Here is a 25,586-nt window from a genome sequence, read left to right as displayed (position 1 = left end):
TACCCATACTCATCCCATAAGGTGATTTGTATTCAACAATAAGTGTATAATGGCTGAAAAGAAGATTTAAAAAGTAGAAAACTGTGAAGGAGATGCTATTAATACATTTAAACCATTTAATTTCTTCAAATGTGTGGTCCAAAATTGCTCATAACCCCGGAGATTGTTGCCAATTTTGGCAACAGCTCGTGAAATAGATCTCTAGGCAGTTATTAGTCATGTGCAAGTCATGACTAAAACCAAAAACCTTGGTAGGCTTGTTATTAGGGACCAACACTTGAAGGAACTTGTGCATTTCAAGACAGAGAAAGGTTATGAAGACATATTCAAGTTTCTCGAATTCAGACCAAGAAAAAGGCCGGTCTCCATGGATCAGACCGAGGAGGACTCCACTTCTCCAAGACAGACACACTAAAGCTCTGCTGGACAAAGAAGAAAACTGCTGCTCATTACGTTTATGGCAAAATGAGATGATAATGGAGTTGTTTCGTCACAAGAACCGAAGAAAGGACAAGCATTTGAGCTAGTCAGCTTCAGTCACACAGTCTGGAGAAAAACTTGGGCAGCATTTGAACGTCCGACAAGACAACGATGTGAACCATACCAAGTGGTGAAGAGAACCTGTGAAGGAAAGAGTGATGGAGAGGAAGCCTTCAAGGTCAAAGAGCTGCCGAGATGGACACTTGGAGAAACTAAATCCCACTTGCATTTGGTTACCGAGAAAGACTATGAATAATTTAGGTATTTGCACTGACAGCCAGAGACTGGTTGTTTGAGTAATAATTCACTTGGGCGTAACTTTGCTTCCTCTGCAGTAACTTGACAACGCACACAAAATCATACACAATACTGTTTATTACACTACTATTTACAAAATAAAGACATAACAGGGAGTTTAAAGGAAATTTGTTAGCATAAATACAGAAAAGATGAAAAAAATTACATCCCTTTTTAAGAAAACATAATAAATGAACAGCGTTGTAAATGAACAGCATGTTAAGGGTGTTCATTTTTTTAACAGAAAATGACATCAGACATAAACATAAGGTCAGCTCAGTGTGATCGCAGATGGTCAGGGTGATATGAGTAAATTGGATAAGAACATGGGATAACACCAACAAAACTACACACTGATTGAGATAGTGTTTACACACCGATGTCACTACAAGAACTAATAACAATGAATGGCAAAAATAAAAATCACAACTAACCATTAACATAAAAACAACACAAAAAGGTGGCACTGTTAAGGTTAAAGCTGCATGTTATATAAAAATATCAAACACTTCGAAATGTAAGAACAGAGTAAACATTTAGTTCATACCAAATAGAAAATTCAAGCGCTTGGTACTGCTTCTTAAACCAAATTCCTCTACTTTCTCACACGCATGGTCTTTGGTCTTTTAAGATAGTAGCACCAACAAAATTACCTGAATATAGAAGTTTCTGTTGTTAATAGCATTTGTTAAAACTATGTTTTTGACAGTATATTTCACGTAGTGCTGCCAAACAAACCGATCAAGCCTCATAAAAAGATGTAAGAGTTGTAGCTTTTTCAAACCACAAACAATCAGCCTTTGGGGACTGTAATAAGTTCAGACACCGTTGATCAGATTGGCTTTTTCCTCCCTCTGTTTATCCACCGCTCGGCTCATTGCGTCCAGAAAACGCTCAAGAGTTACTGTCGGTGTCTGCAAGGAAACGAACTGCACACTGTAAATAAAATCTGTCATTTCAGGGAACCTTTTCTATTTATTTACATATTTTTTTCTGTATTTTTGTAACTACACAAACATCAACAAAATGGCAGCGAATTAACAAGTCTAACGTAAAAAACACTAAAAACCCTCAACTGTGAATAACTTTTTTTTTACATTAACAGAAGAATTACAAATGTATTGCAATTTCTGTTACATTTTTTCTGTCAAAAAAGAAGACAAAACTGTTAAATTTGAGTCTAATACTGGAATTACATTTCCAAAATTAGATTGAGTAGATAAAACGTCAATATTTTAATAAGTCAAGAACTTAAACGGAGTTATGCAAAATGCAATTTTAAGGAAAAGCAATAATAAAAACTTTAAATAAGCCCAGAAATTCAGTACAAAATAACAAATCAATACTATATTTTATACAGTATCTATCTATCTATCTATCTATCTATCTATCTATCTATCTATCTATCTATCTATCTATCTATCTATCTATCTATCAATCATTATAGCTAATTTAATTGATTTTACAAATGTAAATATCTTTCATTAAACATTACAAAAAATACACAGGATCACATGTAAAATTAAAGCTAGAAAATGTATTATTATAGAAAATTATTACAGTTTTATGAGATAGTTATTTTCCATCATTTAATGTTATTTTCTGGTGTCTCAGCTCCTGTGCATTTTTTCTTAATGACTTTTTCCCCTTAGAAGAACAAAATAAATTGCCTTTACCTTTACAAAGAGTGCATGGGCCAGAAATGGCAGCTTCCTGAGAGCTCTTCCGCTCAAACCTTTGCTTTTTCTAGGAATGAAAAGAGCAACAGAACATTAGTCTCTGGCTGTTTCTCTCCCGCTGGCACTCGATGTTCTAACTGAAGCCCGGACGCTGTGATTTAGGTGCTATTGCATTAGTGGGTGGTGAACTCACAGAGCGATGTTCCTCAGGGTCAGACTGAGTTCGGACACCTCGCTCTTTGCAAAGCCCATCGTCTCGAGCTCAAACATGGTGAAGAGCTGCTGCCGAGGGTAGATCACCTGGCACTGAGAGCATCACGACAAAATCAGAGCGCTGAATCTTAAGTGTTGCTTCGGCCCTGTTGCTGCTTATGACTGTTTTCAAACATATGCCGATGGTAAATTTAACGTCTTTCTCCAAACTCTTTTGGTATTAAAGCAGCATTGCATTTTGCTGCCATTTTGCCACTATTAGATTACAAGAAATGTGTTGTTTAGTTTTCATTTTTTAAGATAGAGTCAGTAATCCAGTACTCAGTACTTATGTTTAAATCTTTTTTTTCATGCTCTGTGACAGAAAACTGAATATCTTTGGGTTGTGGACAAAACAAAACAATTGAGGTCATCATCTTGGGCATTTTTCACCATTTTTTCACATTTTGTAAACCACACAACTAATTGATTAATCAAGAAAATACTGAGAAAACTGCAAATGGAAATAATAATTAGTTACAGCTCTAAACTACTAAAGTATTGATCTCTTGCATAATTGATTCTGAACAATATTAAGGCTTTTACTTGAGGTGAAGGTTGATCTCTGTCCTATAGACTCTTATTATTACTGCTAAGTTTGACTATTGTAAATCTTTCTATCTGGATGGAGGGCAGTCATTGGTTTAGTGTCTGCAGCTGGTACAACATCACTACTATCTTTATAAATGTTATTATTTCTTCCTGAGGTTCTTAATGGGTTGGTGCAATTTTATTTAGCTAAGCTCTTACTCAAGTTTGATTACAGAGGTCTTGGATGTTCTCATATCCAAGAACAAAAGTAGAAACAGTTGAGCCTTTGCAGTGGCTCCTATTATCTGAACAGTTTTATTCTAAGAGCTGCTCAAACTTTAAAGTCACTGCTAAAGACCCGCCATCCTCTTTGAATTTAAGTAGAGCTTAACAACCCTACTTAATCTTTTATTGCATTGTAACTTCATATCCTTTTATGGATTCTTGTCTTTTCAGTTATTGTGTTTTATGGCCTGCTGTTTTAGTTGTCTTTGATTTTGATAGCAACGGCTCTGTAAATGGGAAACATTTAGTTTTAGCAGAATCTGGAGCAAACTGTTTGTTTTGGTGAACCTTAAAATGAGGCATGTACAGGAAAGTTTTTTGGTGACATCACAATTTTAAACTTGGATTTGGTTAAGTTGTCTAGTGAAATTGGGACACCATATATTTGTAGTTTAATGACCTTTGGGAAGTTATAAAAAATCCAATGATTATCCCCGTTTTTGCAATTTTTTTGCTTTGATAAATGGCATAATTTAGCAGACTTTTTTTTAAAGATAAGGGTTCAGAGGGTTAAGTCAGGTGTGCACTAAACTTAAATAACTCTGCATATTGTTAATTATAGCCAGTTTGCTTGGTTACCTTCATGAGCTCTTCAAGGCAGGAGAGGTAGATGTTATAGATGCCTTTCTCAGATGGAGGTCCGATGTACTGCTTGATGTCGGCTCTGTCCACAAACGCCAAGTCGATCTTTTCCGTCACATTGGAGGTCGTCAGGATCACGACGTTGGAATGTCTGATGGAAAGATTCTCCAGTTATTTGGAAGCAATTATAATAACCTAAAATAAAGCCTTCTAGTTACATTTTATTTCAGAAAAATTTCTAAAATAGTTTTCTGACCGTTTGATCTGGTCCAGCTGAGTGAGGACAGAGTTGACCACTCGAATTGCATCAGAAGGTTCTGTTCCTGCCTGGGAGGCATTTCTCGCTGCTGTTAAACTCTCCACCTATTCATCACAAATACAAGTAGTTTAAAAACACAGGACACATACATGGTACTGCAGTGAATATGAAAGCAAACTAGAATGCTATCCACTGAATAAAGTCATTCTGGTGGCTCTGTTCCAGTTTCAAGCTATAATTTTTACCTCGTCAATTAGAACAAACACAAGAGCGTCTTTGTCGTCAATCAGTTGTTGAATCTTTTGGAACATCTTTGTGACCAGCTTACCGCTCTGCAAAAAAGACGAATTATCAACTGAAAATATAATGACAATCTTATCTCGAACATTTTACAGTTAATTTAACATGAAAGAGCCCAGGTGTACCTCTGAGAACCACTTTGAAAACAAACTGTGGCTGTTTATCTCGACAAATTGGCCATACGAATACCTGCAGGGCAGAAGAGTGGATTTTGTAGTGAAAGGAGCAGGTGTAGTTACAGTTGAGGCGGTTACACTTTAAAGAAGATGAAGTCTTACCGATTTGACAGTCGGATTGACAGTTTCTGGGCAAGAGCTTTGCACAGCGATGTTTTCCCGGTGCCTGGGGGGCCTGAATGTGGGCAAACGCAGAGATAAATCTGTTATTGTGCACACATCATTTCTGACACAATCTTGGTCAGTGCTAATGATTGTAATTCCCCATTTTGCAATTCACCATGAAGCAGGACAACACGGTTCCAAGAAATCAGGTTGCTGTCAACGTTTTTATCTGAGAAGTAAATTGTTGTTGTGACATAATCCAGGAGCTGAAGGAAAATTCAAACAATATAAAGTTATGCAGCCTTAAGCAAAGTCGAATAATCATTTTCTCCAATTACTGAGCTGCTAATAATTGCTTTACCTGCATTTTCACTCCAGTCTCGTATACCAGACTCTCCCAAATCCCATGAAATTCAGCTGTTAAAAGAACAGATCAATGAATTTTAGAGGAATATTCAGATACTATAAAGGTTTGAATGAGCCTAATGTAAAAGAGGTCTTTCTATACATTGCATCAAAATGTCCACGATGCTGAATAAGTGAAGCATAACCAAAATGTGACTCATTTATCATTGCTACTTTACTGTGCCTTTACATCACTCTTTAATATCTTCCTCATTTATGCGATATTTATATCTTGTTAGCTTACAACTAAAGTATGCAGTGTGTTCCAGTGGCATTTTTGTCATATTTGTTGTATATCAAGTGCTCTCATGTCAAAGAATGAAAAAGAATAGTAATCTGCTTGGCCTGGGACATACAATTACAGCGACATGTACTGGCAGTAGAAACTTGTTCAACAGTTTTACTTGCATGCAATAAAAGCAAACTGCAGTGAAAATTTATAATTAGAAGGCATAGTTCAGTTACATGAACAAAGCGCCTTTGGAGCACCTTCTCCATTTATTGCTCTAGCCTCGGAGTTTTATTTACTTTCTTTATTTCATGTGTATCAAGTTGAGATGATTTATTTATCCTTGGTTATTTGTATTTATTTGGATTTTTGTGTCTGTTTTCATTGTTGTTTTAACACTAAAACTATGACCTGTGTGCTGCAACAAAAATTCAAAATAAATCCTATTTTTGGTCGATATTAATAAAAAAAGGCAATTAAAAGTTATCAATAATTGGCAATATTGACCAAGATGAAACTCAACTGTGATCGTTTCTTTCAGCTACATCAACCAGCCCTGTAATTGTTTATCTGTGGCAGTCACAAGCCTGTAAAAAGGCCATCAAAATATTGCACTCAGTCTGCAATGGAAGACTGGAATGTCTACATGCACGGCAATATTATATTTGTGTATCTTTCAGTGCTCTTTGTGGTCTCCAGTCTTCTCAAGTGCCATTTAGGTACGTTTATCTGTTGCATGCAAAGTCAACCGATGTTATTAATTTTATGTTAGTCTACATAAGATTCATTGTAATGCATCACACTCCTCTTCCTCCCAACACTGTCTCCTGCGGATTCTTCCTTCAGTCATACTCAGGCAGTGCGCACTTATGCACCGTATGCTTCATTTTGCTGTTTCTACAATTCTGCATACTCAAGCTTTTAAAAGGTGGTTCTGAAACCTTTGTAGTTTTGTTCGAGAAGGTAGGCTTTGGTCATGCTGGATTCACAGAGGTTATAATGAAATTAGATGAATTCCAAGTTTTTACACCAGCAAAATAAAAGCTTGACAGAAACAAATCACTCCTGCTGCATACTCCACTTTTCCAGTCTACATTCATACTCTCAGTATATTCCAAACATTCATATTTTACCAAGACTGTTTCTTAAGAGCTTGACAAGGTCATGCATGAGGATAGAGACAGTCGCTTTAACTATATTTAGGTGAAAATTGCAGTTTGTAAAATACTGAGAATACAGAAGGACAGCAGGGACACACAAATCCAAAATGACCACAAGCTCCCTTCTCCATAAAGAATAAACTTTTATAGGCACCTTTGAGGTCTACAATAAGGAACAGTCAGTGCTCTCCAGTCATTTCTCGCCTAAAATCATGGGCTGTATTTCATATTCAAAACACACTGTGGACTCAGTGTAGCCTCTTGGCCTTCTAATAAGTCTTTTCTGGCTGTCCGACCTCAGATGAAAATACATCAAACTACGAAAGCAACATGTTGTAATAGTCAGTGTGCTATCGTTCACAGTATCCATTGTCACCTGCTGGCAGTAACCAGTGATTGGCTGCTGAAAGTTCCTCATCCTCCTCCAAACTCAGCATGCTGGGTCCATCCTCATTCAGAGTGAAGATGTGAACAGAGACAGAGCAGCTCTTCAAATCTAGAGGCTAAATGAAAGAAAAAAGATTAATAAAAATAGACATATACTCAACTGCAAAGCATTTTTACTTTTTAGTTAAAAAAAACAATGATACAAAAAGGCCTGAAAATATTTAAAAGTAAATCCAAAACAACAGACCTGTGCTACTATTTCTTCAAGGTCAACTATAGCCACAGATTCCACGTGTGTCTGCAGGAAATCTTCATCAAACTCAGTCCATCTGTAGTTTCCAAACACCACGCTGTGGCGATTTAGTAGAGCCTGAACATGCATCCTCACCTCAGACAGCTTAGCTGTGCTGAAATAGGATCAAGGATGGATTCAGACAATATACAACAAAGCACAGATGTATATACATTCAGTATAGAACAGAAGTGAGTACATCCCATGTGCAATATCAGTTAAATGTCAATATATTCTAAAATGTATCACCTTATAGTAACTGCATTATTTCTAAATTGAGCAACAAAATATTTGTTCTTGAGTAAAATTAAAAACTAACAGTTTAGATTAACTATATTAAAAATACAGGAACCACAGTAGAAACTGAATGCAACAAAAGTAATTTTTCAATACTTCAGATGTGCACCTTTATTTTTGATGACAGAGTCAATACTAGTTTGCATGAAGGACACCAAATTTCTGGAGAGATGTTCTGCCATGTTGTATTGTTTCAGTTGCTCTTTGGTGGAGGGATTGTGGTGCTCCACCCTTCCCTTTAAAACACCCTAAATGTGTTGTATTTGATTCAAGTCAGGCGACATACTTGGTCTGATTAGTTTTCACACTTTTTCTTTTTTAGAAAGTGCAGTAGTAGAGTCAATAGGAGCTACTTTAATTAATGTGTTAACATTGTAAGCACTGTATATACCTTTGAGATCAGTTTAAGTGCAGTTGATTAGGCCCCTTTCCTATATTCTTCTGCAATGTTTGTAGGCTTTGTGGTTTGATACATAGCTGAATGGATACCCAAACAACTCACCTGTGAGACTGAACATGGACTTCCACGTTGATGTTTTGTTTCTGGTTTCCCACCTCCATTCTGTCACCCTCCATTGCAGTAAACCTGTGTAGATCAGAATAAAATTCAGAGCTTTAACAACAGCAACTCAGAGTTATTGGCAGATATTTAGTGCTAAACCAAAACGCAATCCTGTATAGCGTTAGCCAACTAGCTAACTTTAGAAAGTTGCTAATGCTAGGGTTAGCTAACACGGCTAGCTAACAGCGGCAAAACAGTCAGCTACATTGAGAAAACTGAAAAACCACACCTTAGAACATTTACGTTGTCAGACTAATCAGTTGCATCAACCAAAGTTCTGGTTCCCGTCGGTCAGCTGTGTTGACAACAAGCCGACAGTAAGTCGAATTCAGCGCGCTGATTTGTGATACCGGAACTACAACAGCAGCTTTTTAGGTTTTACTTCCGATTAGCATCTTTTTGCGTTAAGTTGTTCCAACCGGGATAACGGTTAGCGACAGGTGGCAACACATTTGGAATAATAATTACAGTGTAAATTCGCAAACATGGGGAAAAAACACAAGAAACACAAACCGGAATGGAGGACAGTTGACGGTACACGAGCGCACATTTTACGATTAGCTTGCAGCGGCGCCGCTTTTGTTCCAGCTAGCTTTATGCTAGCCAGCTTAGCTTAGCAGGGCAGAAGATGTGTTCTGTTTGTGTGAAACGTAAACTTAGAGATGTTTCGAACTAGCCTAGTGACTACCTTAGTGTCGTACAGACTAGCTTATGTATGTTATATATTGGTCTAGTGATGCTGATACAGGCCATCCTAGAGAGAATGGTCAGTAGCCTAATGACTAGCCTTCCGAGCTACAGACTAGTCCAGGGATGCTACAGATAATTCTGAGGATGCTACAGAGTTTATCGGGGATGCGGGATGCTGGAGATTAGACAATGGTTGCATTTTACGATTTCTATGGATGCTACAGACTGTATCAGACATGGCAAGATTTGTCTGGGGATGTTACAGAGTAGGCTAGAGATGCTACAAATTATTCGGGGAATGCTACAGACAAGTGCAGGGATGCTTCAGAATATTTCCGGGATACTACAGACTACTGTAGTCCATTGATGCTACAGACTAGTGAAAGGATGCTACATATTGCTGTAGTACAGTAATGCTACAGACAGACTAGCTCAGTGATCCTACAGGCTAGTATGGGGATGCTGAAGATTACTGTAGGGATGCTACAGACTAGTATGGGGATGCTTATGACTAGTCTAGGAATGCTTATGATTAGTTGGGGATGCTTATGATTAGTTGGGGATACTACAGACTAATGTAGGGATGATTATGACTAGTCTAAGGATGCATATGACTTGCATAGGGATGTTACAGACTAGCCCAGGGATGTCTGAGTAGTCTAGGTATGCTACAGACTAGTTCAGGGAAGCTATAGACAAATCTACCAACACAGTGCTCATTTGTCAACCCTGCTTTTTAGCTGCTGTTGGCATAATATCCCTGCTAAAATCTTAAGTTACTCAGTGTGCTAAACTATATTATCTACATTTGATTACACTTGATTAATATTGACATCTTCCACTTTTGCGTTTGTTGTCTTCTTGCTTTAACTTTATCTTAATTGTTGTCATGTTGCCCTTTTCCTTTTTCCTGTTTTTATACAGTGCTATCTATTGTAAATAAAGTTGTCACTACATTGTTAGTATTATTTCATTGATTTTAAAGCAATGTCATTATTTGAAACGGTGCAATTAGCAAATGACAAAGACTGCAATTTAGGATGTAGAAGATGTGACTATACTTTTTGTCTTACATCATGATTCTGTCTCAAACATTGCCTGTTTTGTTTGTAGACTACGAGGACAAAGCTCATGAAAAACCCCTGAAGCTGGTGCTCAAAGTTGGAGGAAGCGAGGTGACAGAGCTCTCTGGTTCGGGCCATGACTCCAGCTACTACGATGACAGATCGGACCACGAGCGAGAACGCCATAAAGAAAAAAAGAAAAAGAAGAAGAAAAAGTCAGAGAAGGACAAAGACAAATATGTGGATGACGAGGAGAGAAGGCGGCGGAAGGTTAGTTCGCAGATTATTATTCATCCATCTCATTATTTCATCATTTCTTATTTTAACTTGAAAGTTTACCGACACCTCACAGGAGGAAAAAAGGAAGAAGAGAGAACGAGAACAGAATGAATTGGAGGCAGCTGCAGCAGGTTCCAGTAGCGGCATCCCAGTTGAACCGTTCACACTTACAAAAACTATAACTATTGGATTAGAGGTGAGAAATCTTAACTTAAGCCTGAGAATACGACCAGTAAATTCCTAATGATTACTCTGGTAAGTCTTTTACATTCTGTTTGTATCTCATCAGCCAGAAGAAAAGAAGAAGAAGAAAGAGAGGTTTGAAATAGAGCCTGAAGTGGAAGAGTTTCACCCCAGTGTGAAAGTGGAAGTAGAGCAACAAGGTGACAGACCAGTCAGATCCTGCCGGACACAACAAGGCAAGACTGCCTGTTTATGAACATCGCATTGTGTTTTGTTTGAGCAATCATTTCCACTACTGTTGTTAGTAAGCACTGTTTTTTTTTTTAATGTTTTCCCAATACAGAGAATGAGTCCACTCCTCGTCAACAACTGCTGGAACATTTTTTGAGGCAGCTGCAGAGGTGAGGCTTCACTCTAACTGCTGCATCCACCTGCGTCTTTTGACCCACTGATCTCCAAGCAGTTTCTGAACCTTTTTTGTTATTGTCGCATTTTAACTGATTCTGGGATAAATTTTCACTGAAATATAAAGTCCTGCGCCTCTATGGAAACAGCACATCTACAGCTAGATATAGAGAAAAGCTCACAAATGTCTTTTGTGCCGCCAAATATAGCAATGATGCCATAACTTACAAAAATAGAAAAAAAAATTGAAGGAATGACATTTAGAAATTGCTTTGATAGCTGTCTCCTCTATTATCTGTGTAAACATAGTCTGCAGTTCAGCCAAAAAGTCCCTATTTTTTGTGACAAGATTGTTGGTTGCAAGTGAGTCACTGATGGCTTCTTGGCTACACCCAGGAGGTCAAAACTTCTTTTTTTTTTTTAACAGTCTGATTTGTGCAAGTGGTTTATTTTTGGAGAATATTTCAATGAGACCGAGTAAATTTTAAAAAAAAATGAAATGTTACAATTTTACTGAAAAAGTTTGTATTTTGTCATTTTTTATAAAGATAGCATGGCATAGCTGAGACTAGTTCCTGACATTTTTATAAGTGCGTTATAACACTACCACCATTCAGCAGACATGCAAAAGAAACACCATAGATTAATGTGCAGATTGCCTTGAAATGAAACTGAGCACTGCTGTACTTCCCGTAAGTTAAAACCTTTCCATTTCTGTCATAGACCACAACTTCGCAGCTCAACATGCAGTTATATGAGCACATAAAGCCTCATAAAGGCACCAAAGCCTTTGATCCAACACTTTCCTCTTTCTCCAGTAAGCATCCAAAACAGCAAAATTTGCTTTTGGTGTGTGTGTCTTGTAACCCCTGCTTGCTAAATGTTGTACAGTGTAATAACACTGCTGCTTCTGCAGGCTGTAGGATTTTAGTTATTGGTCCATTTCAGCATATAGCGTTGTGAGTGGAGCTCAGGTGTGAGTTGTTATTGTGGAGGGTGAAGTCTTTTGTATCTGGAAACGTGAGACAAATCATGATCGGTGAATTTGCGGTTGCTTTAACCATGGTTGTAAAATGTGCACTGTGAATAAGACCACATTATGACGTGGTCTGCTTGATCGTAACATAATTTCTATTGGTCATATTGACCTGACTAATAAGGTTTCCTGGTATTCTCTAATAAGAATGCTTCCTCTTAAAAGCACAAGTCTAAAAGCTGGAATAACACTGAGTCACTTGTCTTTCCAGGAAAGATCCCCACGGATTTTTCTCCCTTCCGGTAACGGATGCGATTGCTCCTGGTTACTCAATGATCATCAAACATCCTATGGACTTCAGCACCATGAAAGACAAGATTAGAAACAACGAATACAACACAGTAACAGAATTCAAGGTGAGGATACATTTCAAAACTTTCTCATCTGCAGAGCAAAAATGGGGATGGTGAATGTTTCTTTTGGCAGCATCATTAAGTTTAATAAAACAGTCTGTAAACATTAGCCCTTACACGACACTGGACCTTTTTTGGCCTTCAGGCGGACTTCAAGCTGATGTGTGACAATGCCATGGTATACAACCGACCAGAGACTGTCTACTACAAGGCTGCCAAGAAACTGCTTCATACAGGATTCAAGATGATGAGCAAGGTAATGATGTCATGACTGAAGACAAAAACGTCTTCCTTAAAGTATATATACTATTATAGCCTATCTATCGTATGGATTTAACAACATTTTTACTTCATTTGTAAAGTAACACGAAGCTGAAAACAGAAAACTGTTATCAATGTCAGCTATTTGAAGTCAAATTATTGTCAGTTAATGGTATTAGAATTTCACTGTAGTGTCAAAAAACGGAACTATATGATACATGTTTTGTTTTAAGGTGTTAACGATGTCAAACTTAGTTTTAATCATTAACAACTTTCCACCACTCCTTATACTTCATATCTTTTACTACACTTAAAGCTTGTTAAGATGACAAAGCTAAATGTTGCTGTTTTTTTCCCTCTCTACTCTGTCTCCAGGAGCGGCTTTTAGCCCTGAAGCGCAGCATGTCTTTCATGCAGGACATGGATTTCACTCAGCAGGCAGCCATTTTAGGAGACGAAGACCTGACGGCTGACGTACCTCCTCCAGAGACAATCCCCATCCCAGCGGAATCTGCAAAGAAGTCCAGGAAACAACCAGTCAAAGACATGAAGGAAGTCATCAGGTAATTGGATGGAGATGATTAAATTAATTTTTATGTACATTTAAGAAGTGACAAGTGCTCGGAGATGCCAGTAGGGACGTATTTAGCACCTGAAGCTTTGTGAATCTTATCAGACAAGACTTTTCATATCTAGTGATACTGTAATGTCATTTCTGCTATCTCAGCTACCTGTATGAGCCAGAGGGAAACGCTTGCAGCTTGACTGACAGTACAGCAGAGGAGCATGTTCTGGCCCTGGTTGAACATTCTGCGGATGAAGCTCGGGATCGCATCAACAGATACATGCCAAACTCCAAGGTAACTACTTGCTTGCTGTCTATAATATGACAAGGATTACATTTTCACACTTTTAAACTGTGTGGTTTTGCTGTTTCAACATTTGAGTGTGTAAACCTTTTGAGTGACGTTTGCTGTTCTGCGTTTTCAGATGGGCCACTTGCGTAAAGAGTCAGACAGTTCTCTTCTGTATACGGTTGTAAATCAGCTTGATCCTGATGCAGAAGGTTTGCTATTATTGCGCTGTTTTTTAAAAAATACATTTCAAAACAATAGTAGGTTGAGTTCTCACGTTATCACAACTATATTGGTGATATCTGTGTACGAAGCTTATTTTTCCCCTTTGTTTGCAGAAGAGGAGACCCATAAAGTGGACTTGAGTTCTCTGTCAAATAAGCTCCTGCCAGGATTAACTACTTTGGGTTTTAAAGATGACAGGAGGCACAAAGGTATGTCTTCATGTGCATTTGTGTAGATGTACTTCATTTTTGTCACTTTAATTGTTCCATTAACCATCTGAAACCACATTTTTTTGTTTCTGTCACATTTTTGGTCATTGCGACCTCATTTTTCACTGCACTATAAAATCCTGCTTCAATGTAGAAATAACACAACCACGTCAAGAAGTAGAGAGTTTTTAATCCAGTAGAACAAAGTTGTAATGCCATAAATCTAAAATAATAGAAATAATTATATAAGTTTGAACAACATTTCCCAAGTGCTAATAGGTGTTACATGTACTGGAATTACTGGAATCCCTTATACTTTACTTATTATTACTACCATTGCTACGACTTATACTTATTTACTTCTTATTTTACATCCTCTACAAACTATGCATGTCTAACACTGGTCTGCACATCAACTCTACAGAGATATATCATCATGCTAAATGTATATTTCAACAACTTGCTCTTCTGTTGTAATTTTTGTGCCATGCTGCATTTATTTTATTGCTCAAGTATGTTTTATGTTTTATTTATGACCCTACATGTCTTCTCTCTGCTCCATGTAAACACAGCCTGCATTGGCTAAAAATTCCTAGAATTTTTGTCACGTGACTGTTGGTCACAGCTGAGTCACTCATGACTTCTCATGGATTTTTTTTTGGTTTGTTTAGAGTCCGGTGCAACTGCTTTTTCAACGAGACATGTAGAATAATGTACTCTTGATGAAATACCTCAATTTCAAGCTTAGATTTGGATAGTTTTCTAGATAGAATTGCACATCACACATGATTTGTTTGAAAACTAGCATGAAATTAAATATCTGATGATTGCTTGTGTTTTTACAGTTTTGACTTCTAATTAATGTTGCAATTTAGGTGATTTTTTCAAAAGATAACATGCCTTTCAAACCGGCTGGTGGGTTTTGGGGTTCAGATCACTAATGTATTACATTAATTACAAAATTGACAAAGAATCTGTTGTTTTTCTGTCTCTGTGTAGTGACTTTTCTCAGCAGTGCTTACAACATCCAGAGCCTTCAGAAGAACTCCGTGTTTCCAGACTTGCTATCTGATGAGGTTGACATGCTCTATTCAGCCTATGGAGATGATACAGGGGTGCAGTGTGCTCTGAGGTAGGAGATTTCTTTCATAGGTGAAACATACTGAAAATTCTCTTATGACAAAGTTTCCTGTCTCAGTCTGCTTTTATTTTTTTGTTCACCTTTTTTCTCCTCTTCAGCGTACAGGAGTTTGTCAAGGGCTGTGGAAGTGTCACCAAGCGTTGGGTCGATGGGCTTCTGGACAAGATGACCGCAGGCGATCACACAAAAGCTGTGAATCAGATTCGACAGGTACAGTTTCTGATTTTTACTGTAGAAAATCTGCAGAACAGTTTGCTTTCTTTGATGTAAGCCTGATGATGATTATTTTGCATTCCAGAAAAGAAACATGACACTGAAGCCTGATGAAACCAAGTCCAACATCTGTGACATACAGGTCTGTTGTAATTCATTAAGGAGATGCTATGTTTTCATCGTATTGTTTTACTTATACCCACCGACTTGACTGTCTAATTGAAGCTGGGTATTTTTTCTTCAGATGACAGATAGTACTGGCCTGGGAGAGAGCAGTTCAGTGCTGGACTTCATGTCAATGAAGAGTTATCCTGATATGTCTCTGGATATTTCCATGCTTAACTCATTAGGTGAATATCCTCACATCAGCACACTGCGTGAATGTATTTACATGTATACTCAATAATCCAGTCATACTCTAATCATAGTTATAAGCTGGGCATTAGAGAGCCCTTGTAAACATACTCTGATTCTTGTAGTAGCAGTAAGCATAGGAGCAGTTGAACAACTGGAGCAATAAAGGGCAGTTTTCACTATTTAAACGCATAGTAGTCAAACTCCAAATGACAAAAAATGTTAAAAATGATGCTTACGCTTTAAAATAGAGTGCTGACTGTTTAAAAGAGAGATGCAACTAGCAATGTTTTACTATCCTACCACTTGTATGAACTAAAGAGAGTGGTGTAAACGAAACATATCTCTATTAAAAAATCTGCCTTAATGCTACTCTTGTATATTGTTATGGATATTTTTGTGCAAATTCCATTTTTTTAGTTAAGTTTTGTGTGTGCGCACTTCCTGTCTTCATTTGCTGGCCACCTAGAAGCCAGAAAGTCACTAGAAATGCAATTTTTTTCCTTCTTGGTTTATTTATTTCCTCTTTATCATTCAGGTAAAAGTGTGAAAAAAGAGCCAGGAAACGAGGAGGGCCAGCAGCATTTTGATGATGCTGACAAACTCCTGCAGGAGTTCCAGGAGGCTCAGGTCGACAGAGTGGGCTCCAGACCCTCGTCCAACCTGTCCTCTCTTTCTAATGCCTCAGAGAGGGACCAGCACCACTTAGGTATCTGCGGTTTAAAGCTTTTACTTTGTTAAATATCGAGAGTAACACCACCGCAACAACATAACAGTGCTTTCTTCTATCCACAGGGAGCCCATCACACCTGGGTGTTGGGGACCAGTCGGAAATGGTTCACGATCCCTACGAGTTCCTGCAGTCTCCAGACCAAGAGGGCTCAGCCAACAGCTGACCACACACACCGCCGTTTTGTTATCCTCGTGTTAACAGCACTGTGTTCTCAGTGTTGGACTGTTCAAATACTGTGGAGACAACAGGAGCCTCAGACCTGTTTCAAAGACTGAAACGAAGTGTACAGACTGTTGTGTAATTATATTGTTTTGTACGAATGCAACACTTGAAGAATAAAGGCTTCTGCCTGTATTTATAAGTGTGTGTGGTTTAATTAGCGAACAAAAATCCCTATATGGTATACATCTATATCACTTAAACGTGAAATGATTCAGAATTGTAACAGCATCACATCTAAGTTGAAGGTTTTTTTTTTTTTGCTCTTGTGTGAAAGTAAAACTTTACATTTTATATTTACCGTATTAAAAATTACACCTCCAACACCTTTTGCACTCAGGCAGCCAGATATCATCACACTCCCACCTTTGTGCTTCACTGCCAGGACTATGCATTCACTGTGGTAGTTTGGATCGGGTTCACACTAAGCATACTAGACCCTATCTCAGCTGAACACATTTACCTTGGTCTCATCTGACCACAGAATGTGTTTGCAATATTAGTAAGCCTCCTTGCCATGTTCTTTAGCTGATTTTAATCTAATATTTTTGTGCCAAACAGGAATCATGGGTGTTTTTCTTGGAAGCCGTCCACAAAGGTTAATATTATACAAAGTCTTTCACACTGTGAGCTTTAACAGAAACCGGTTCTGATTAAGAACACCTGTGGCAAATCGGACGTACTCGCCCAATTGTTTTTCAGAGCTAGGTTCTGCAGGTATTGCATTGATGTGGTATTATTTTAGGAGGACGACCACTGCAGTCCTGATTAGCGGTACTATGTCTCATTCCATAAATCCTGATTACTGCTGCATTTGTGTTTCTATAGATTTTTAGTTGGTCACTGATCTTCTTGTATCTTTTTCCATCTTTGTGAAATCTCAGTCAGATTGTTCATTTCCTCTGGCAATTCTTTTCAGTGTGGAGCCATGATGCAGACATGCAAACAGACATTGCTCATTGCAGGTGTATTCCCTTTAGTGGCATCGAGTTTCTACTTCAGGGTCTGTTTTTTTTTTTTTTTTTTTTTTAAATTAGAAAGCAAAACTATTTTGAATCATTTGACATTTTGGTGATACTGCACAGAGGAGTACTTACTTCACTGTGGGAGCACTTGTAAATGTAGCTACTGTCAACTAGCATCTAAATGTAGTGTGTTTACGGGTAAAGGATGTTGTAAGAATGCCCAGCTGCAGTAAAGATGCACTGCTGACTTCTTAGATTTCAGCAGAAGTAAATTTCCTTTCCATTTAGGCTTTAACTTATAAGCAACGTGCCCTATTGCAATGTCTCAGTATGTGAGGGAAGTGAAAATTCAACATGAAGCCCACATTTGCATTTGCTATAATGCAATGTGACGAACTTGGAGGGGAGAGCTAACCATGAGAAGGCAAGCTTTATTTTTGAAAGCAGAAGTGTCCTATGTGCACAGATGTCTGCAGCTTCCTCTTGTTTTCATGGAAACATAAAGCTTTGATTATTTCAGGAGGGCTTGTATATTCTCTTAGTATGAAAAAAGGCATGATTGTGTGTTTGATCGTGAAGCTGCATCATGACTCTTTATACAGCCAGTGAGGAGCTGCGATGAAAGAAGCTGTGCATCTTGAGGAGAGCTGCAGAGCGCATGCGCAGTGGCATAGTTAGTTTCCATAGCTCCGACCTGCTGAGTGAGTTGATTTTTCAACTTCTGACTCACGTCCTCCGGTGACACAAATCCAAGGGCACCGGAGCGTTTTTATCCGGGATTACAGGTGCCTTTTAATTGCTTCTCTTTGATGTTTTGCTTTTTTAAGTATGTAAATTTCACATTTTTGAACCACCTGCCCGCCTCACAAACCAGTCATGGGACATTAATCGATGGTAATCTCCGCCTGAAGCTTGACATTTTGTGGTCGCTTTGAATTTTCAGCAGGAAAAGTAAGTAATTTTTCATGTCTTATAACTTTGTCTACACGTTTTCCGTAAGCTGTGGTTGATGGGAGTTTATTTTGAGGCGTAAAAATACTAGTTAGTCGAGTTATTTGTGAATTAAACATACAAAGGGTGATAAAGCACTCAACCTTTAACCCAGGTTTAGCTAGTCACTTTAGTTGTCAAGGAAAACAGAAGTAACAGCTGCTAGCAAGACAACCACACAGGTTTATTACCCTAACCTGGCAGACAGTGCTCAATTTCCCACATATTTCTAATGCAGACATGAGCAAAAACATAAATATTATTTGTCAGATGGTTAAGAAGTTCACAAATGGTTATTTTTTTCCAATTTGAAGCTAATATCGACGTCTGTGCAATGATTGTGTGTTGTCTCCAGGGTCAAAAGGCAAAAGCAAAACATGTGATTACAAAATCTACTCAAAGAAAGAGGATGTTGAATTTTGTGTAACTGTTTTTCTCTGGATCAGCTGTTGTGTTCTGCAGGCTTTGTTCTTTATACCCGTTTCATTTCTCAACAACATAAACTCACTGCTGTCATGTCACTCTGTAAACTTATTAAATGCACTATAATGCAACAGCTCAGAAAGAAATCCTCCTTTCAGAAAATGTATACTGTCCAATAATGAGTTTAGAGAAGTGTTCATCCAAGGTCTGCTTCTTGGAGGCTTGTGGTGCTGTTGCATTTTATTCCATTCCATTCCATTGCAATTTATACACAATTGAGATGACACAAACAAGGGAACAAAGATAGTAAGACATTGTGTTAGAGATATTAATGACAAATATTGACCATTTCTACATTTTTCTGAAACAATTAATGCCCAAAATCATTCATACCCCTTGAAATTTTCACAATTTTTTGAGAAATTGCAGCTTCTATCCCATTTCAAAGGATCTTGGTTATTTCTATTGTGTTCTGCAGCTTTCTAATAGATTATAAACTGAGAATAGCTAATGCAGTAATTCTCTAGTCAGTTATTGAAACCAAAGAACTCAGTGAACTGCTGCTGGAGTCCACCGTTAAGAGGGAGTTGTGCATTGCGGCTGCTCACAAGACATTTAAAGGCTCAAAGACCATATCCAAGTGTTTTCAAGTGCCAGGAGCCGCAGTGCAAAGCATCTTCAAAATGTACAAGGAGTTCCACACGTGAAAAACCTCAAAGGGCTGGTAGGAGGACAAATGTGAGCTCTGCACCGGCGAGAGTGGAATTGCAAAAGAAGAATCCAAGCATCAGCATCAAGAGCATCATGACGAATGTGAGCAGTTCAGGTAGCAACACAATAGACACTACAGCAAACGCTGAACAAGACGAGTCTCCATGGATGCAGACCAAGGAGGAACCCACTTCTCCAAGACACCCACACAAAAGCTGACCTGGACAATGAACAAGCAATTGGTTTAGGTAGGTGAGATGAAAATAGAGTTGTTTAGACACAAAGAAAGCAGAAGCATTCAAGGCCAAGAACAGCATCCCGACACTCAAACATGGTGATGGGAATGTGATGCTTTGGGCCGTTTTTCAGCCGATGGACCAGGCAGCCTGGTGAAAGTAAACAGCATTAGAAGAAAAGAGGACACATTCAGATTGTGGAGGAAAACATCAGGCAGTCTGCAGAAAAACTGCTTCTGGGGCAGCATTGGAGCTTCTAACAAGATAATGAGGTGAAACATGGAGCCAAAGTGGAGAAAACAATGAGAAGATGCCATAAACATCTCTAAAGCAAGGTCTTAACATCTTTTATCACTTGTTTATGTCACTTCAATCCACAGGAAACTCCCCAAGAATCTCCGTAAGTACAAAATTGGCATGGGTATGAAAAATCTTGGGATGAATTATATATGTTAAATATATTTCTTTTGCTCTTATTATATCAGTGAGGGCAGACCTAAATGACTGGGCTGTTTTAGTTGTAACTGTTTATAGGATACACCTAGCTAAAGCTAATGCAGTCTCACTAGTGGTCCGTTAGTAGGTCAACAGTTGCTGTCATCATACTGAGCTCATTTTCCTAACTCATTTCCCCAGCAAATGTGACCACACTCTGCTGCAGCTGGACTTGTGTGTACTACATTATGTGTTTTTAATCTCTTCATACTGTCCAGATGAGCTGCTTCAGTCAGAGGTTGAGGCGCACAGCTCCAATGCGAGGCAACAGCAGAAATGAGCTGGTCCCCTCCAAACCTCCGAGGATGAACGGATGGTCATGGCCGCCACAAGCTTTCCAGATTGTTGGCTGGTTGGCCTACAGCTACCTCGCTATAGTCAGCTTTGGTATCTACATCCCTCTTCTGCCTCTGCCGTGGAACCATGTGGCCTACACTGTATCCTTAACACACAGCTGAAACCTCACTGTCATCGTAGCTGACTATCAAGTGCACAGCAGTGGCTCTTTCATATTTGAATATGGGGCAAACATTAGCCTCTGCTGTGGCTCTGTTGCTGGTCGGTTGGAGAAGACAAGGATTTTGTTGTGTGCCCTGTCTGTATGGGCTCCAGTCACAACCAACGTGACTCCGTCTCTGTTTCTGTGGTCTCCATCAAAAGACATAATCAGTGGTCTTTTTGTTACATGTTGAATGCTGCATGATGTCTGCACGCTAGTTGACTTTACTGCAGCATCACGCAGCCATAAGAACAGTTGATGTCTTCAGACTTCCTCACAAAGGATACATTTGTGTCCAACACTTTCTTGCCCTTGTGCCACTTACTATTCTGCCTTTTAGCTCCACATCTTACAAATATTGCACTATTCTTCTAATATTAGTGCTGTTTTCCTTGACTTTGGTTGTGTACAGCTGATGGGCATAACGTTTATTGTGCACTTTGTCACCCATATTGCTGCTGTTACTATAGATCCAGCAGATGCCAGCGTGAGGGCGAAACAGAGCTATTCCAGTCCGTTGCCTTTTTTTGATCGGACAAAGCAGCCCCACGTTATCCAGGATCTGCACTGTTACCTATGTGATGTCAAAGTGTATGTACGATCAAGTAGTATCATTCTCCAAGCATAAATATGCGTTTACTGAATTGTAATGATGTAAAAAAAAATCTCCATATAGTGGCCCCAAAGTAAAACACTGTGGTGTTTGCAACAAGTGCGTGGAAGACTTTGACCATCACTGCAAATGGCTGAACACCTGTGTGGGTGGGAGAAACTACTGGTAAGTTTTTTGGATGAACTTGAGCTCTGACTTTATGACTGCTGTTCAAATTATATATGGCAATGTTATATAAATTTACATGAGGTTTTTGTGTGTCGCTTTCAGGTTCTTCTTTTTGGCGCTGTCCTCCGCTACGATCGGCACCTTCCTGCTCATTGTCGTGGTCTTGTTCATATTTATTCAGCATTACCTGGATCCACACAGCCTACGGACCGCACCACAGTTTAACAGTGAGTTACCTGTATCTGACTGAACGGATGGCAGGATTTGATAATTGTTTTGTTAACTGTATCAACTCAATTCAATTCAGTTTTTGTTGCATAGCACCAATTCACAGCATGAGTCATCTCAGGCATATAGCAACATAACCCAAACTGGAAGCTGGTTCCACAGCAGAGGGGCCTGATAGCTGAAATAGCTGAAATATTTGCCTCTCATCCTTCATTTGAAAATTCTAGAAACCACAATTGAAGAGCGAAATGTTCTAATAGAAAAATATGATACAATGGGAGCTTGAAGATATGATGGAGTTTGGTTATTAAGGGCTTCGTAAAGTGAGGAAAAGGATTTTAGAATTGATTCTGGATTTTACAGGGAGCCAATAAAGAGAAGGCTAATACTGGAGGAATGTGATGTCTTTTACTGGTTCCTGTCAGAATTCCGGCTTCAGCGTTTTAGATCATAAGTACTTAATAATAGGAAACTACAGTGGTTCAGTCTAGAAGTAGCAAATGCATAGATTAGTTTTTCAGCATCACTGTGAAACACAGTATTCCTATTTTTTGTGTTATTGTGGAGGTGAAGGAACGCCATCCTAGAAACTTGCTGTATATGTGAGTTAAAGAACATATCCTGGTCATAAATGCCAAGCCGATGCAATTTAGAGCATAGAGACTTAAGTTTTGTCAAAATTTAGGAGAACAAAATTACAAGGCACCCAGGCCTTTTTGTCCTAAAGACATGCTTTAAGTGTGAGAAACTGGTTTGTTTCATCTGGCTTCATAGATAAATATAGCGAGGTGTCATCTGCACATCAGCGTTTCCTAATAATATCGCTAAAGGGGGCAATGTAGAAGGTGAAAAGTATTGGCCCTAGCACAGAAACCCTGGGGAACTCCATGACTAACGTATGTGTGTGGAACAACCATTATTAAAAGCAGCATCATTGTTTATTCTTTTCCCAGGTGTGTTGGGGAACACTACCTGGCTGGTCTTTTTACCGTTAGCTCCCATAAAAACTAGTTCCGCCGGCCTCCTTATATCAGCTTTTATAACGATCATGCTGAGCATCACCTGCCTGCTGCTGCTCAGTCATCTGCTGGGCTTTCACCTTTACCTCTGTGAGTCACAGTTTCCAAGACAAACATTTGATTGTTTCCCCCTCCACTACCCATTAATCCTCAGCATTTCCTCTGTTTTTTTTTCTCCTATTGACGTAAGTCTATAAAGGTATAAGCACATATGATTACATAAAGATGCAGCGACAAAAAGAAGCAAGAAATCGAGATAGTGAAGCTGTAAGTCCTCGCCATCCAAAAACCCATAACAAGACTCCACAGGTGAGTCCTGCTTTCTCACTTACTGTCATTTACATATAGTTATCATGGATAAAAGCATTTATTTCCCTTTTTAAAGAGCCAAATGGGGTCAATTGACTGTGAGCCAGCATTATCACAGAGTCCAAGGTAAATATATTTACTTACAGTTCTTGTTTTATTACTATTAAAACTATGAATGAATTAATGACTCTCTGACTTTCTTACAGTTCCTGCAAGTTTGACAATAAAGGCCCACTCAGCAGCCAACTGTCAGAGTCCATATGCACAGAGGTAAGCATTATTGTCAGCACATTTCAAAAATAATAGGTTTTCGATCGAATCATAGTACATATAAATTATACATATAATTATAAACAATTGTATGCCTAATATGGATAAGAAAAAACCCTATGTATTAGTCATACTTGACCTAATTGCAGCCTTTAACATTGTAGACCACCTGACTCTTTTAGACAGACTTCACAGTCTAATTGGCTTCTCTAATAATGTTTTTAAATGGTTCCAATCCTATTTCGCGATAAGCATGGATGAATGTTCATCTGAAAGCTATATAATTAATTATGGCGATCGTCAAGGTTCAATTTTAGGTCCTGCACTATTGAACTTTTACATGATACCACTTGGAAACATAACCAGAAGTCATGGCATAAAGTTTGAAAGCTATGCTGATGACAAACTACTATATATTGTCATGTCTCATGATGACCTACAATCAGCGCTAGTTTGAGCTGTGTTTTAGATGTCAAGTTATGGATGGCAGAGAAGTTTCTGCATTAGTTAGGAGTAAACTAAAATCATTTTTGTGCTTGTTTTCTTTAATCTGTAAAGCATTTTGTATAACATTCTGGTTTTATGAAAGTTTCTATACACTGACTGACTGATGTTTGATTTTCATGTAGCTGGACAACTTTAAGAAATCCGCTGAAAAGGAGAACAGTTTCCATTATGGTACAGAAAATTCTACAGATAACACAGCAAGTAAGTAGGGAAAACTTTAGAAATGCAAATAAATACAGCTGAGTTTACACACCTTTCTTGCAATGTCAACAACATTTTAACTATGTGTTTCATATTATTAGAACAGAATTGTTTGACTATCTTACAATGTACATGAATGCTTGTTTTTTTACTTGCTTAATGTAAATAATTCTGACATGAATATTAAGGAATATTTTCAGTAGTGTTTATTTAGTAGTGATTCTAAATAACGGTACTTGTCTGTTGTGTCTGAAAGGAGAAATGAGTGATGTTAAAAGCTGGAAGCCGGTTGATGATGAAGAGGCTCAGAGCTCCAGTGTCAAGTCTGTTGACAGTGTTCCTGGAGTGCAGGATCCTCTGGGCAGCTCCATCATGACTCCAGATGAGACTTAGCAGGAACTGAGGTCTTCATAGCAGTGGGTCAGAATGTGCTGCTCTCAGGAACAACTTTTTATGATATTATATTTCATAAAACTTCATGAAGGATGTGTTTGAGACTTCTTTTTTTGTACATTTCAAAGGACATTTTGCACACCGCCTCAAAAACTGAATGTGTCATTGGATTTTGTTCCTTTTTATTTGTACTGTTTGTTTTTATGACAATTGTTGAATTACGTAAAGCATTGTTTTATCTGTGTGGAGAGCCAAAGTCCAGCCGCACCGCCAGGTTAGTCTCTGCTCCACCAGCCTCCGTCAGATGTATTTTGGCAAGTTCCTGATGATTTGATACAATATTGGAGTTTACTTTCTGATTACTGCACTGACTGTAACCTTATTGAGCATCTTGTTGCTCATTTTGTTGCTCGCCACCAAACAGGGAAGCTTACATGTGAAAATACTTTGTCTAACTGAAAACAGTGGAACAGATACTAGCTTGAAATAACACTTCAGCTCTCTGTTTCTGTTTTTAACAAACCACTGAACGTTTTAGCTAAATTTCATAGTAAAGACAATGAATACACCATGTTTGCTCTATTGATTTTTCTTCTTTAGCCTATGTGATCACATTGTAGCAGTATAGAAAGCTAAACTCACACCAACTCCAGCTTCTACATGTTTCCAGAGTTCATGTCCATATTTGCTTGGAACATTTAAAGTTCATTTATCAGCTACAGCTACTTTGACCGCAGCGAAAACCTTTGGTGGAAAGTTACTAAATACATTTATTCAAGCCTCCTACTTAAGTACAATTTCGACGTACTGTACTGTTCCTATGCTTCTTGATTCTTCCGCTCCGCCACATTTATCTGGCAACTTAAGTTACTTTTTAGATGAATATTTTACACCGTGGATGACATTGAAAGCTTTTAAAATAGGCCACATTTTTAGCCTCTTCCACAAATCTGTGTGTAGTCAAGGTTATATTTCAGATGTCTGGGTTCTGAGCAGCTCCACTAAATGCCCCCCCACCTAAACTTCTTGTATGGTTTCATTTCGATAAATGTTTCACTGATC

General features: G+C 38.4%; 3 protein-coding genes across 6 annotated transcripts; 2 read left to right on the top strand and 1 right to left on the bottom strand.

The window, feature by feature from the left end:
* Window positions 1-837: 837 nt before the first annotated feature.
* trip13 (thyroid hormone receptor interactor 13) lies at window positions 838-8,670 on the bottom strand. Of its 2 annotated transcripts, none has more exons than XM_023275472.3 (14): window positions 8,508-8,670; window positions 8,219-8,302; window positions 7,375-7,534; window positions 7,117-7,243; window positions 5,308-5,363; window positions 5,122-5,212; window positions 4,944-5,016; window positions 4,791-4,854; window positions 4,611-4,697; window positions 4,363-4,469; window positions 4,104-4,257; window positions 2,650-2,762; window positions 2,454-2,523; window positions 838-1,706 (listed from the first exon to the last, which is right to left on the bottom strand). In XM_023275472.3, the coding sequence occupies exons 2-14, from the start codon at window positions 8,290-8,292 to the stop codon at window positions 1,596-1,598; spliced, it is 1,287 nt and encodes a 428-aa protein (XP_023131240.1). In that variant the 5' UTR covers window positions 8,293-8,302; window positions 8,508-8,670; the 3' UTR covers window positions 838-1,595. The 2 variants fall into 2 exon arrangements, with proteins under 2 accessions (XP_023131240.1, XP_023131241.1); XM_023275473.3 differs by having other exon boundaries at window positions 838-1,691.
* Window positions 8,656-16,632, top strand: brd9 (bromodomain containing 9). Of its 3 annotated transcripts, none has more exons than XM_023275471.3 (17): window positions 8,656-8,812; window positions 10,082-10,302; window positions 10,385-10,507; window positions 10,601-10,694; window positions 10,838-10,895; window positions 12,147-12,291; window positions 12,434-12,544; window positions 12,925-13,112; window positions 13,277-13,409; window positions 13,540-13,615; window positions 13,742-13,837; window positions 14,837-14,969; window positions 15,077-15,188; window positions 15,277-15,333; window positions 15,436-15,541; window positions 16,084-16,254; window positions 16,341-16,632. In XM_023275471.3, the coding sequence occupies exons 1-17, from the start codon at window positions 8,764-8,766 to the stop codon at window positions 16,439-16,441; spliced, it is 1,974 nt and encodes a 657-aa protein (XP_023131239.1). In that variant the 5' UTR covers window positions 8,656-8,763; the 3' UTR covers window positions 16,442-16,632. The 3 variants fall into 3 exon arrangements, with proteins under 3 accessions (XP_023131239.1, XP_054869942.1, XP_023131238.1); XM_055013967.1 differs by having other exon boundaries at window positions 10,601-10,730; window positions 13,745-13,837; XM_023275470.3 differs by having other exon boundaries at window positions 10,601-10,730.
* Window positions 16,633-18,032: 1,400 nt separating this feature from the next.
* Window positions 18,033-25,095, top strand: zdhhc11 (zinc finger DHHC-type containing 11). Its single transcript, XM_023275528.3, has 11 exons — window positions 18,033-18,413; window positions 20,536-20,754; window positions 21,229-21,407; window positions 21,493-21,594; window positions 21,700-21,824; window positions 22,779-22,934; window positions 23,035-23,153; window positions 23,230-23,279; window positions 23,360-23,423; window positions 24,053-24,131; window positions 24,388-25,095. Exons 2-11 carry the CDS (start codon window positions 20,536-20,538, stop codon window positions 24,522-24,524), a joined length of 1,230 nt encoding a protein of 409 aa, XP_023131296.1. The 5' UTR covers window positions 18,033-18,413; the 3' UTR covers window positions 24,525-25,095.
* The last annotated feature ends 491 nt before the right edge of the window (window positions 25,096-25,586 follow it).

Source organism: Amphiprion ocellaris, chromosome 9 (genome assembly GCF_022539595.1).
Source record: "Amphiprion ocellaris isolate individual 3 ecotype Okinawa chromosome 9, ASM2253959v1, whole genome shotgun sequence".
Taxonomy (NCBI): Eukaryota; Metazoa; Chordata; class Actinopteri; family Pomacentridae; genus Amphiprion; species Amphiprion ocellaris.
Note: the sequence above shows the minus strand (reverse complement) of the source record. Positions and strands in the feature narration are given on the sequence as shown.

Bases quoted from the DNA above. Each gene is read 5' to 3' on its own strand.
- trip13 (XM_023275472.3), bottom strand. From the start codon at position 8,292: ATGGAGGGTGACAGAATGGAGGTGGGAAACCAGAAACAAAACATCAAC. The intron at 4,470-4,610 runs GTAAAAATTATA...TGTGATGAATAG, and splicing joins TGTTTGTTCTAATTGACGAG to GTGGAGAGTTTAACAGCAGC. The intron at 4,258-4,362 runs GTCAGAAAACTA...TCTTTCCATCAG, and splicing joins CAGCTGGACCAGATCAAACG to ACATTCCAACGTCGTGATCC.
- brd9 (XM_023275470.3), top strand. From the start codon at position 8,764: ATGGGGAAAAAACACAAGAAACACAAACCGGAATGGAGGACAGTTGAC. The intron at 10,896-12,146 runs GTGAGGCTTCAC...TTGTCTTTCCAG, and splicing joins TTTTTGAGGCAGCTGCAGAG to GAAAGATCCCCACGGATTTT. The intron at 14,970-15,076 runs GTAGGAGATTTC...TCTCCTCTTCAG, and splicing joins GGGGTGCAGTGTGCTCTGAG to CGTACAGGAGTTTGTCAAGG.
- zdhhc11 (XM_023275528.3), top strand. From the start codon at position 20,536: ATGAGCTGCTTCAGTCAGAGGTTGAGGCGCACAGCTCCAATGCGAGGC. The intron at 20,755-21,228 runs GTATCCTTAACA...GGTTGTGTACAG, and splicing joins GGAACCATGTGGCCTACACT to CTGATGGGCATAACGTTTAT. The intron at 24,132-24,387 runs GTAAGTAGGGAA...TGTGTCTGAAAG, and splicing joins TTCTACAGATAACACAGCAA to GAGAAATGAGTGATGTTAAA.